At 50.4% G+C, this 12,813-nt stretch overlaps 1 protein-coding gene across 3 annotated transcripts; it reads left to right on the top strand.

Moving 5' to 3' along the window:
* Positions 1 to 496: 496 nt before the first annotated feature.
* Positions 497 to 12,570, top strand: LOC147668778 (myosin light chain 3, skeletal muscle isoform-like). 3 transcript variants are annotated; one of them, XM_086948438.1, is made up of 4 exons: positions 497 to 624; positions 8,046 to 8,219; positions 9,721 to 9,816; positions 12,545 to 12,570. In XM_086948438.1, exons 1-4 carry the CDS (start codon positions 516 to 518, stop codon positions 12,547 to 12,549), a joined length of 384 nt encoding a protein of 127 aa, XP_086804564.1. In that variant the 5' UTR covers positions 497 to 515; the 3' UTR covers positions 12,550 to 12,570. The 3 variants fall into 3 exon arrangements, with proteins under 3 accessions (XP_086804564.1, XP_086804566.1, XP_086804565.1); XM_086948440.1 differs by lacking the exon at positions 497 to 624 and adding an exon at positions 4,897 to 5,030; XM_086948439.1 differs by lacking the exon at positions 497 to 624 and adding an exon at positions 6,906 to 7,382.
* The last annotated feature ends 243 nt before the right edge of the window (positions 12,571 to 12,813 follow it).

Below are 12,813 nucleotides of genomic sequence, written 5' to 3' on the forward strand. Positions count from 1 at the left end.
CTTCCACCCCACCTCCTTCTTTAACTCCCTGTTCTTTTACTGTGCTGATCTGCTGTTCTTTCACCCCGCCTCCTTCTCTAACTCCCTGTTCTCTCACACACAACCACACCACACACAACCAAACCACACGTGCAACCAGACCCAACCACACACATGTTTATAAGCATTTTATCTTCTTTATTTCTCAACTCACTAATGCAAATGAAAACCTGTACAGCAGTGTCCTTACTGCAGTTTTCATAATTGTAGCCAAGAAGTATCTACACCTACCAGAATGGCAACAACTGCTGCTTAGCCTACGAATTCCTTGACCACCCAACATTGGTTCTTGGATTATGCCTGCCATTATTATAAAACTGTTAACACATTTTTGGACACCATGTAACTTGCCTTATCTGCATACTCTCTGCTAATTTTATGTTATCAATTTGCAGGATTATGGCGGTATTCAGAGACCTGGAATTGTTGTCGACTACCAGAAAAGTCTGGTATTTGGTGGGCCTGCTAGAAGGTGGATGAAAAGAAAGATGATGCAATCGCTTAATAAACCCATTGGAGGGGCGTTTGTCGGCAAAAAACCTAAATTGAGAAAACCTGGATCAAATGGCAATGCGGTCAAAGAAGGTATGTTTCTAGATCGACAGCTTCTGTTTTTTAGGTTTCGCCTGGCGATCCGCTGCATAGCAGTGTTCGCGCAGGCGAAAACTTTTGTTTAGCAGTATGGGTGCTTTGTCCCGCCTGCTCTTCCATTGGCTAGCTCCATAAATGGAGGCTAGCCATTGAAAGGGACATCTGTCTGTTATTGCCCTCCTATCTATCTATCGCCTTCCCTCCCTCTATCTCTCGCACTCCCTCCCTCTATCTCTCGCACTCCCTCAATCTATCTCTCGCACTCCCTCAATCTATCTCTCGCACTCCCTCAATCTATCTATCGCCCTCCCTCTATCTATCGCCCTCCCTCTATCTATCGCCCTCCCTCTATCGCCCTCCCTCTATCTATCTATTGCCCTCCCTCTATCTATCTATCGCCCTCCCTCTCTCTATCGCCCTCCCTCTCTCTATCTATCGCCCTCCCTCTCTCTATCTATCGCCCTCCCTCTCTCTATCTATCGCCCTCCCTCTCTCTATCTATCGCCCTCCCTCTCTCTATCTATCGCCCTCCCTCTATCTATCGCCCTCCCTCTATCTATCTATCGCCCTCCCTCTCTCTATCGCCCTCCCTCTCTCTATCTATCGCCCTCCCTCTCTCTATCTATCGCCCTCCCTCTATCTATCGCCCTCCCTCCCTCTATCTATCGCACTCCCTCTATCTATCGCACTCCGTCTATCTATCGCACTCCCTCCCTCTATCTATCGCCTTCCCTCCCTCTATCTATCGCCTTCCCTCCCTCTATCTATCGCCCTCCCTCTATCTATCTATCGCCCTCCCTCTATCTATCGCCCTCCCTCTATCTATCTATCGCCCTCCCTCTCTCTATCGCCCTCCCTCCCTCTATCTATCGCCTTCCCTCCCTCTATCTATCGCCTTCCCTCCCTCTATCTATCGCCCTCCCTCCCTCTATCTATCGCACTCCCTCTATCTATCGCACTCCGTCTATCTATCGCACTCCCTCCCTCTATCTATCGCCTTCCCTCCCTCTATCTATCGCCTTCCCTCCCTCTATCTATCGCCCTCCCTCTATCTATCTATCGCCCTCCCTCTATCTATCGCCTTCCCTCCCTCTATCTATCGCCTTCCCTCCCTCTATCTCTCGCACTCCCTCCCTCTATCTCTCGCACTCCCTCCCTCTATCTCTCGCACTCCCTCCCTCTATCTCTCGCACTCCCTCCCTCTATCTCTCGCACTCCCTCCCTCTATCTCTCGCACTCCCTCCCTCAATCTCTCGCACTCCCTCCCTCAATCTCTCGCACTCCCTCCCTCAATCTATCTATCGCACTCCCTCAATCTATCTATCGCACTCCCTAAATCTATCTATCACCCTCCCTCTATCTATCGCCTTCCCTCCCTCTATCTCTCGCACTCCCTCCCTCTATCTCTCGCACTCCCTCCCTCTATCTCTCGCACTCCCTCCCTCTATCTCTCGCACTCCCTCCCTCAATCTCTCGCACTCCCTCCCTCAATCTCTCGCACTCCCTCCCTCAATCTCTCGCACTCCCTCCCTCAATCTCTCGCACTCCCTCCCTCAATCTCTCGCACTCCCTCCCTCAATCTATCGCACTCCCTCAATCTATCTATCGCACTCTATCTATCTATCGCCTTCCCTCCCTCTATCTCTCGCACTCCCTCCCTCTATCTCTCGCACTCCCTCCCTCTATCTCTCGCACTCCCTCCCTCTATCTCTCGCACTCCCTCCCTCAATCTCTCGCACTCCCTCCCTCAATCTCTCGCACTCCCTCCCTCAATCTCTCGCACTCCCTCCCTCTATCTCTCGCACTCTCTCCCTCAATCTCTCGCACTCCCTCCCTCAATCTCTCGCACTCCCTCCCTCAATCTCTCGCACTCCCTCCCTCAATCTATCTATTGCACTCCCTCAATCTATCTATCGCACTCTATCTATCTATCGCCTTCCCTCCCTCTATCTCTCGCACTCCCTCCCTCTATCTCTCGCACTCCCTCCCTCTATCTCTCGCACTCCCTCCCTCTATCTCTCGCACTCCCTCCCTCAATCTATCTATCGCACTCCCTCCCTCAATCTATCTATCGCACTCCCTCAATCTATCTATCGTACTCTATCTATCTATCGTACTCTATCTATCTATCGCCCTCCCTCTATCTATCTATCGCCCTCCCTCTATCTATCGCCCTCCCTCTCTCTATCTATCGCCCTCCCTCTCTCTATCTATCGCCCTCCCTCTCTCTATCTATCGCCCTCCCTCTCTCTATCTATCGCCCTCCCTCTCTCTATCTATCGCCCTCCCTCTCTCTATCTATCGCCCTCCCTCCCTCTATCTATCGCACTCCCTCTATCTATCGCACTCCCTCCCTCTATCTATCGCCTTCCCTCCCTCTATCTATCGCCTTCCCTCCCTCTATCTATCGCCTTCCCTCCCTCTATCTATCGCCTTCCCTCCCTCTATCTATCACCTTCCCTCCCTCTATCTATCGCCTTCCCTCCCTCTAACTATCGCCTTCCCTCCCTCTATCTATCGCCCTCCCTCTATCTATCTATCGCCCTCCCTCTATCTATCGCCCTCCCTCTATCTATCGCCCTCCCTCTATCTATCGCCCTCCCTCTCTCTATCTATCACACTCCCTCTCTCTATCTGTCGCACTCCCTCTATCTATCGCACTCCCTCTATCGCACTCCCTCTATCGCCCTCCTTCACTATATCTATCTATCGCCCTCCCTCTGTATCTATCTATCGCCCTCCCTCTCTATCTATCTATCGCCCTCCCTCTCTCTATCTATCGCCCTCCCTCCCTCTATCTATCGCACTCCCTCTATCTATCGCACTCCCTCCCTCTATCTATCGCCTTCCCTCCCTCTATCTATCGCCTTCCCTCCCTCTATCTATCGCCTTCCCTCCCTCTATCTATCGCCTTCCCTCCCTCTATCTATCGCCTTCCCTCCCTCTATCTATCGCCCTCCCTCTATCTATCTATCGCCCTCCCTCTATCTATCGCCCTCCCTCTATCTATCGCCCTCCCTCTCTCTATCTATCACACTCCCTCTCTCTATCTGTCGCACTCCCTCTATCTATCGCACTCCCTCTATCGCACTCCCTCTATCGCCCTCCTTCACTCTATCTATCTATCGCCCTCCCTCTGTATCTATCTATCGCCCTCCCTCTCTATCTATCTATCGCCCTCCCTCTCTATCTATCACCCTCCCTCTATCTATCTATCTGTCTATCTATTGCCCTTCCTTACTCTATTGCCCTCCCTTACTCTATTGCCCTCCCTTACTCTATTGCCCTCCCTTACTCTATTGCCCTCCCTTACTCTATTGCCCTCCCTTACTCTATTGCCCTCCCTTACTCTATCGCCCCTCCCTTACTCTATCGCCCCTCCCTTACTCTATCGCCCCTCCCTTACTCTATCGCCCCTCCCTTACTCTATCGCCCCTCCCTTACTCTATCGCCCCTCCCTTACTCTATCGCCCCTCCCTTACTCTATCGCCCCTCCCTTCCTCTCTATCGCCCTCCCTTCCTCTCTATCGCCCTCCCTTACTCTATCGCCCTCCTTCCCTTTCTTATCTATCGCCCTCATTCTATCGCCTTCCCTCCCTCTATCGCCCTCCCTCTATTTATCGCCCTGTTCTCTTCTCACGTGCTGATCTGCTGCTCTCTTCCACCCTGCCTCCTTCTCTAACTCCCTGTTCTCTTGTCTTCTCACGTGCTGAACTGCTGCTCTCTTCCACCCCGTCTCCTCCTCTAACTCCCTGTTCTCTTCTCTTCTCACGTGCTGATCTGCTGCTCTCTTCCACCCCACCTCCTTCTTTAACTCCCTGTTCTTTTACTGTGCTGATCTGCTGTTCTTTCACTCCGCCTCCTTCTCTAACTCCCTGTTCTCTCACACACAACCAAACCACACGCGCTACCAGACCCAACCACACACATGTTTATAAGCATTTTATCTTCTTTATTTCTCAACTCACTAATGCAAATGAAAACCTGTACAGCAGTGTCCTTACTGCAGTTTTCATAATTGTAGCCAAGAAGTATCTACACCTACCAGAATGGCAACAACTGCTGCTTAGCCTACGAATTCCTTGACCACCCAACATTGGTTCTTGGATTATGCCTGCCATTATTATAAAACTGTTAACACATTTTTGCACACCATGTAACTTGCCTTATCTGCATACTCTCTGCTAATTTTATGTTATCAATTTGCAGGATTATGGCGGTATGCAGAGACCTGGAATTGTTGTCGACTACCAGAAAAGTCTGCTATTTGGTGGGCCTGCTGGAAGGTGGATGAAAAGAAAGATGATGCAATCGCTTAATAAACCCATTGGAGGGGCGTTTGTCGGCAAAAAACCTAAATTGAGAAAACCTGGATCAAATGGCAATGCGGTCAAAAAAAGGTATGTTTCTAGATAGACAGCTTCTGTTTTTTAGGTTTCGCCTGGCGATCTGCTGCGCAGCAGCGTTCGCGCAGGCGAAACCTTTTGTTTAGCAGTATGGGTGCTTTGTCCCGCCTGCTCTTCCATTGGCTAGCTCCATAAATGGAGGCTAGCCATTGGAAGGGACATATGTCTGTTATTGCCCTCCTTCTATCTATCGCCCTCCTATCTATCTATCGCCCTCCCTCTATCTATCGCCCTCCCTCTATCTATCCATCGCCCTGCCTCTATCCATCGCCCTCCCTCTATCCATCGCCCTCCCTCTATCTATCTATCGCCTCTATCTATCTATCGCCCTCTATCTATCTATCGCCCTCCCTCCCTCTATCTATCGCCCTACCTCTATCTATCTCTAGAGATTGGCTTGTAAGGGAGAATGCGGTTCCAAGTCTAGCCGGTGCCGTTCAGCCGCCGCTGTGTGGCTGGCACCAGAGGGTAGGTCTGACGACAGGGTATGTGGGGTCCGGTTAAACAGTTTTCGTTTAGCTGGCACCGATGGGTGAGGCGCACAGCCTGGGATGATGACGGGCTGGGTAGACCGGGTGTGTGCGCTGCTACCAGAGGGCGACGTTCGAAGATTATGTCGCTGGCAGGCAGAGATGGGGTCTGATGGCCAGGGTGCAGCTGGCATACGTCTGTGGCTTTCACTCGATTATTGTGCACCCCCTGCCTGCCATGCTCTTCTGCGCTCTTCTCCCTGGCAGGCTACGGCAGCCAGGGCAATGCCTCATTGTCTTTTGGGAGTGGTTGGCAGGTTGGCGCTCTCTTGTAAACGCCAGGCACGCCGCCCAGCGGCTGCTCTCTGAACTGCCTCCTGTTGAGTTCAGACGGAACCAGCCATTCCCTTTTCTGCCTGAACCTGGTGCCCAGAGCAGGCGCCCGTGGCCCGCCCGCATCCATCCCCCCGAGGCCTGGGCCGAGGCTGCGCCGGTGGAGCCGCATTCCAGAGGAGCCAGACCCGGCCGGGCCGGCTCCGAGCTCGGATTCCTTCAGAATGCAACTTCCGGTTGGGCGAAGTTTGTTGTGATGGAGCGCAGCAGCCAGGTGTTGTAATTACTCAGTGAGTGTTTGTCTGTCGGAGGCGTCCTGAGCCGGGATATGGCGGACGGAGAGCTCACCCCCTCGCTGCCACCCCTTCGGCTCACGAACAGGTGGGCGCTGGATTATTTTGTAATACTGGGCGGGTGAGATGCGGAGTCGGTGCTGGATGAGAGCGAGGTTTAGACGAACGAGTGGCTGGGATGAACCTGAATCTCTCACCCTGCACTGGACCTCCACACCCGTCACTCACACTGGATAACGGCACCCGTCACTCACACTGGACCCGAGCACCCCTCATTCACCCCCGCACACGTTATGCACCCCCGCACACGTTATGCACCCCCGCGCATGTTATTCACCCCCACACTGGTCCTCGGCACCAGTCATTCACCCCTACACTGGACATTGCCATCACCACAGGACCTCTGCAGGAATCACTCACAACTACACCGTGTCTGCCTCCCGCCACTAAACACTGGATCTGAACACCCCCACTCACCCCTGGATCTGAGCACCTGCTACTCACCCCTGGACCAGAGCACCCGCCACTCACCCCTGGACCAGAACACCCACCACTTACCCCTGGACCAGAGCACCCGCCACTCACCCCCTGGACCAGAGCACCTGCCTCTCACCCCTGGACCAGAGTACCCCTACTCACCCCTAGATCTGAGCACCCGCTACTCACCCCTGGACCAGAGCGCCCGCCACTCACCCCTAAACCAGAGCAACTGCCTCTCACCCCTGGACCAGAGCACCCCTACTCACCCCTAGATCTGAGCACCCGCTACTCACCCCTGGACCAGAGCACCCGCCACTCACCCCTGGATCTGAGCATACGCCACTCATCCGTGGACCAGAGCACCCCCCAGTTGAAAATTAACTTGGGTGAATCTGAAGGAGCTACATTTTAAGGTGTATTTCAGAGTGCACAGTCTGTTACGATGAGACCCAGGGGCTCATTATGTCTGTGGTGCATTGAACCTAGGGGGCAAGTCAGAAGTGCTCACTATATCCTCGTTGGCTATTATTACTAAACCTTAGGCTTGCATTAGAGTCTAATGGGCCTCTTTCACTTGGACGCGACGTGTTGCTTGTATCTGATTTAGGATATTACATAAAATGTGACAATCGTGGCAGATCTGGTATTAACATTGTTAAATATTTCAGGAGTTACTGGCGATTAAATTGTGGAAACATGATTTCTGGTATTTATGATGCAACTCTTCCCCCCAGCAGCAAAGGGAAACTGGAAACCGTCTCGTAAATTAGGTATATATGCGCGTTTGCTGTCCTACCTCCAGGCTATTTCAAGCAATAATTGTTTAATAAATAGTTGAAATATTGATTTGTGACAGGAGGAACACGCTGTAGAAAATGTGACTCTAGTATGTAAGGCATTATGTATTGCGATAGGAATGGGGAGCTCACAGAAGTCCGCACATACTTCTTATCCTTTGAATACACACACACACCCACTAAGCAATCTGTATCCTGTGCTCTACTCATTCCCAACACGCCAGATTTCTACTCACCTTTCACCCTCAGCTCTTACCCCTTTGCCCTCAGCTCTTACCCCTTTGCCCTCAGCTCTTACCCCTTTGCCCTCAGCTCTTACCCCTTTGCCCTCAGCTCTTACCCCTGTGCCCTCAGCTCTTACACCTGTGCCCTCAGCTCTTACACCTGTGCCCTCAGCTCTGACCCTGCCCTGTGCCACACATTGAATTGGAGATCTCTGCCTCGTTCACAGTTGCTAGATGGACCATATCAGTAATATTCATTGGCAGTCTGGGATGGGACAAAAACCTGACTGGAGGTGGTAGGGGTTTTTTGGGGAACTTGGACGATCACATTGTCACTGTTAATGTGTACTCTCCAGCCTGGCACGCTGCTGCAGCTGGTGACTGCTCCTCTGAACTCTTCTCTCCTTCCCAGAGCTTAACACCAAGAAGCTTGGCTTTGACGAGTTCTTGCCCATGCTGCAGACAATTGCGAAGAACAAGGACCAGGGTACCTACGATGACTTTGTGGAGGGGCTGAGGGTCTTCGACAAAGAAGCCAATGGCTCTGTGATGGGCGCTGAGCTGCGACATGTACTAGTCACTCTGGGTAAGAGGCCATTTTGGCACAGTACTATTTTCAAGGCAGAGAGTAATTGACTGCTGAACTCCCCAGCCCCCCTGCAGTATTCAGGGTCCCCCTTTCTGATTCCGAGCTTAGATTTCTACCCGCGTCTGGATATTACAGTTAATGTGCCCTGTTTCAGCCTTACAAAGTGTCCTATCAATCTCATTTAACTGTACATTCTTTTGGGGCGAGGGAGGACGGGGACATGGTTGGGTTACAAGTGGTTTTTGGATTGCCCATTCTACAGGCTAGAGCTTTGACTGACTAATAGTTAGTCTTGGTGAGCCATGTCCTGGAAATTGGTGGCGCCCTTGTCTTGTGGGTAGCGGCCTCTTCAGAACATCTGCTCTGTCTGGTTTTACCCTGGTGGCTGGCTAGTCTCACCAGCCAGTGCTGCTTCTGTGGCGGAAGTGTATTTGGTGGGTAAGTGCTGGGTCTGAAGCTGTGCGTGCTGCTGCATTCTTGGCAGTTAATCTGGAAGGTGTTTGATCGAAGCCTGTGTGCATTTTTGTCCTTTCCTTTGTGCAGGTGAGAAGATCTGTCTGTGTGTGTGGCTCTGTCTGTGTGTGTGGCTCTGTCTGTGTGTGTGGCTCTGTCTGTGTGTGTGGCTCTGTCTGTGTGTGTGGCTCTGTCTGTGTGTGTGGCTCTGTCTGTGTGTGTGGCTCTGTCTCTGTGTGTGTGGCGCTCTGTCTGTGTGTGTGTGGCGCTCTGTCTGTGTGTGTGTGGCGCTCTGTCTGTCTGTGTGTGTGTGGCGCTCTGTCTGTCTGTGTGTGGCTCTCTGTCTGTGTGTGGCGCATAGCGCTCTGTGTGTAGCGCTCTGTGTGGATAGCTTCTTTTGTCGGCTCTGTGTGTGGGTGGCTCTGTCTGTGTGAGAGTGGCTCTATATGAATGTCAGTGCAACCCATCACGTCATTAACAATTACAGACCTTCACATCGCCAACACCTTGGCATTGGTTTGATAGTTGAAATAATTGGGCAGTGTGGTGGTTATAATATTAATTATGGGTATCTCAAATAAAGGCTTTGTCAATGTGAAGGGCATGTCTTTGAAATTGGATGGCCTCTTCTCCCTATTTCATTTTTTTTCCAAATCCTTGGGCTCTCTCATTGACCAATCTGTGTCCTTCAAAGGGCATGTCCTGAAAAGAGCACAGACATCGGAGTCCCAGCTTACATTAAAGCACATTATCTGCTCGCCTGGTCTCTTGGCTGTGCTCTTTTCCCCTTGGGGGTTTCAGGTCACGGCCTGCTTGGTGGGGTTTGATTGCTTGCTTGTGGAGGGAGCGAGATTGCGGGTCATTCCCTAATAAGAGTCCCTGGTGTTTTTTAAACGCTTATCTGGCACACCCTGGTGGCAGAGTAGTTTCAAAAGGGTTTCTGTCCACATTGAATGCCTTCTCTTCTAGGTTCCAACCAAGTTATTGTAGTTGAACTAGCAGTATGTGTATAAATTAACGTTTATTTATCTAAAAAAAAATGCAGGCTTACAAGGAACAAATAAAAAGGGAGAGCGTACTCACTGCTACAAGTATCCTAAACAACCCAACAGTCAAGTCCCGGTACGAACAGTATGCAACGGTAAGATTTTTAGGAGCCATATCTGAAGACATTGAACCTATTGACTCAAGTTGAATAATTGCTTGGCCAGTTAAATCGGCAGTCCAACTTTTTCTATGAGAGTTACCACAATGGTGAGTGACCATGCCTTCCAGAATTATTGTTCTGACTACTCAGATGTCTGTCACAATTAAAGTTTTACAACCCACTGAAAATGCCAAAGGTTCCAGGGACGTTAGTTTCATTTTTACCCACACAACCATAGAAAAGTCAGCACTTAAAATTGTAATAGGTTTTTAAAAAAAAGCAATTGCCCATGAGGGGGTCCCTCCATGTGTCCTATAGGTTCAGGATACCTGTATCCTGACTCGTGTTTTCACACTGTCAAACCCCCAATCTTCCAGGGTATTGGTGAGCTGCCAGTAGATTCAGAGCTATCCGTTGGAGATGTCTGCTTTAAATATAAATGTAATCCAGCAAATTCTTTATTGGTATTTCTAGTAAGTATATTTCTGTTGCAGTCTTGTATTCAACCAGAAATATGGCTATTCTGCAGTTCTACTTAAAAGCGAATTTCACACCACACATGGGTAACCCTTCAGCCACAGGCATAAAAGCATCAACAGCTTACCTTCTCTTTCAATAAAACTTCTCAATCTGCCCAATCTACCTTCTCTTTAGGAATGCTGGAAATCTCACTGGATGGAAAGCAATTTCCTCCAGCTGAACGCTGCAAAAACTGAGGTTCTGCTCTTTGGAGATGCCCCCTCCTCTGGTCACCTTCCTGGTGGCCCCCAGAACTAGGCACACCCCCGACCCCGGCAACCACAGTCAAAAACCTCTGTGTTCACCTTCAACAGTCCCTAAACATGAAGAAACACGTTACTCACACAGTCTGATCCTGCTTCCACACCCATGGCTTACTAAGGAAAGCTTTTACTTATGTCCCCGACACAACAAGGAAAACCCTAACACAGGCCCTGATACCAAGAAAGCTGGACTATTGCAACGCCCTATTGATCGCAGCAAATGAGTCCTCCTTAAACCAATTGCAAATGATACCAAACACAGCCGCCTGCACGGTTCTGAATGCTCCCCCCAGATCAGCTTCCTCTCCCCTCCCTCATCAGCTACACTGGCTGCCCATACGACAGCGCGTGAAATTCTAGATCTGCTGTCTCACACACAAAGCTATCTGGGGCAATGGCCCTCCAGATGTAGTAGAGAAACTTCGCCACACAGCCGCCTGCACGGTTCTGAATGCTCCCCCCAGATCAGCTTCCTCTCCCCTCCCTCATCAGCTACACTGGCTGCCCATACGACAGCGCGTGAAATTCTAGATCTGCTGTCTCACACACAAAGCTATCTGGGGCAATGGCCCTCCAGATGTAGTAGAGAAACTTCGCCGCTATTACCCGGCTCGGACTCTGCGCGCCAGCTCCCAATCGCTCCTCAAAAGCCCCAACATAAAAAAGGCTAGACCCGGAGGCAAGTCCTTCTCGCACCCTTCATCTGGAATCAACTACAGCTGGCCCTAAGACAGTGTCTGGACCATCTTAAATTCGGAAGACTCCTGAAAACTGCCCTGACAGAGTGAGGGAGTGAGAGTGGGAAAGGGAGACAGTGAGGGAGTGAGAGGGAAAGGGAGGGAAAGGAGGGAAAAGGAGTGACAGAGTGAGGGAGTGACAGGGGGAAAGGGAGACAGTGAGAGGGAAAGGAAGGGAGGGAAAGTGAGTGAGGGAAAGGGAGACAGAGTGAGGGAGTGAGAGAGGGAAAGGGAGACAGAGTGAGAGGGAAAGGGGGGAGGGAGTGAGAGAGGGAAAGGGAGACAGGGGGAGGAAGACAGAGGGAGGGGAACAGAGTATGGGAGAGGTAGGGAGAGTGAGGGAGGGAGACAAAGAGAGAGCAAGAGATGTGTGTATCCCGGGTCTGGTGGCTCAGTGGACGAAGGTGTCCGCTGCAGGGACCAGTGATCAACCTCATGGTCAGTTGTTTTTTTTGTTGCTCTAGCCCTGCCACCTCCCCCACTGACCCCGCCCCCACTGGTGCGGCCCTCGGACACAAACCACAGTGTAAATTTGGCCCCTGAGAGAACGTTTGTGAGTACCCATGACCTATGCTGTGCTTCCAAGCGCTGAGATACCCCCCTGGGGGTGATTCAAGAGCTATACAAATTAAATAAAATCATTAATTAAATCAAACAGGTACACATGCTGCAAACTGATAAGTTAATTACCATCAACAATTAGCTTGCAGCCTGTAATGCTGTGGATGCACTTCCACCCTTCCTGCCTCCAGGGCTCACACTGCATATTGAATGTTCAGATCTGTTTACTCCTAACTCAGCTTTGCAAATAACACTTCTTCCGTACTGAGTTTCACCCAAAAAATTGTAGTTTCGCAGGAAATTAATTTCTTGGAAATGTGATGCCCACCCTCAATATTCCAGTCATCGCCCCCTCTGTACAAGGACTCCTCGGAGCTCATGGGCATTCATAGACCTGGCATGGATTTTTCCATCCTATGGCCTGTCTGGACATACTCTAAAATTTTGAAGTCCTGCATATGTTCTCCCCGTTGTAAGATGCCTTTTCTAATAATACATTCTTTCTGCTTTTTTGTGATCTGAAATCTGAGTTCTTTACTTGCACTGTACACAAGACTTTTGCTGTTACTTTTGTAATAGTTAGTGTGCATTTGTTCTGCAAAATTTTGCTAAAGATGGTTTAAAACTTGTGTTTACTTTTAGGGTGAGAATCCCTTTGAAATCGTTGAGCAAACAGGAGAATCGGTAGTTGAGGAAACAACTGATGCGAATGATGAAGACAATGAGCAAAACGAAAAGGAGGACATTGATGGTGAAAACGATGAAAATGAGGAGCAGATAATGTGGAGGCAGAAAGTGCAGATGCGGATGATGCTGCTGACCCAAATGATTACTCTGGGGACTTAACCACCACTGATGAAAACTAGTTGAGAAACTGCCCTGAAAGACCAAACACTTTAGCACACTGCATT

This window comes from Lissotriton vulgaris, unplaced genomic scaffold (genome assembly GCF_964263255.1).
Source record: "Lissotriton vulgaris unplaced genomic scaffold, aLisVul1.2 SCAFFOLD_5832, whole genome shotgun sequence".
Lineage (NCBI taxonomy): Eukaryota > Metazoa > Chordata > Amphibia > Caudata > Salamandridae > Lissotriton > Lissotriton vulgaris.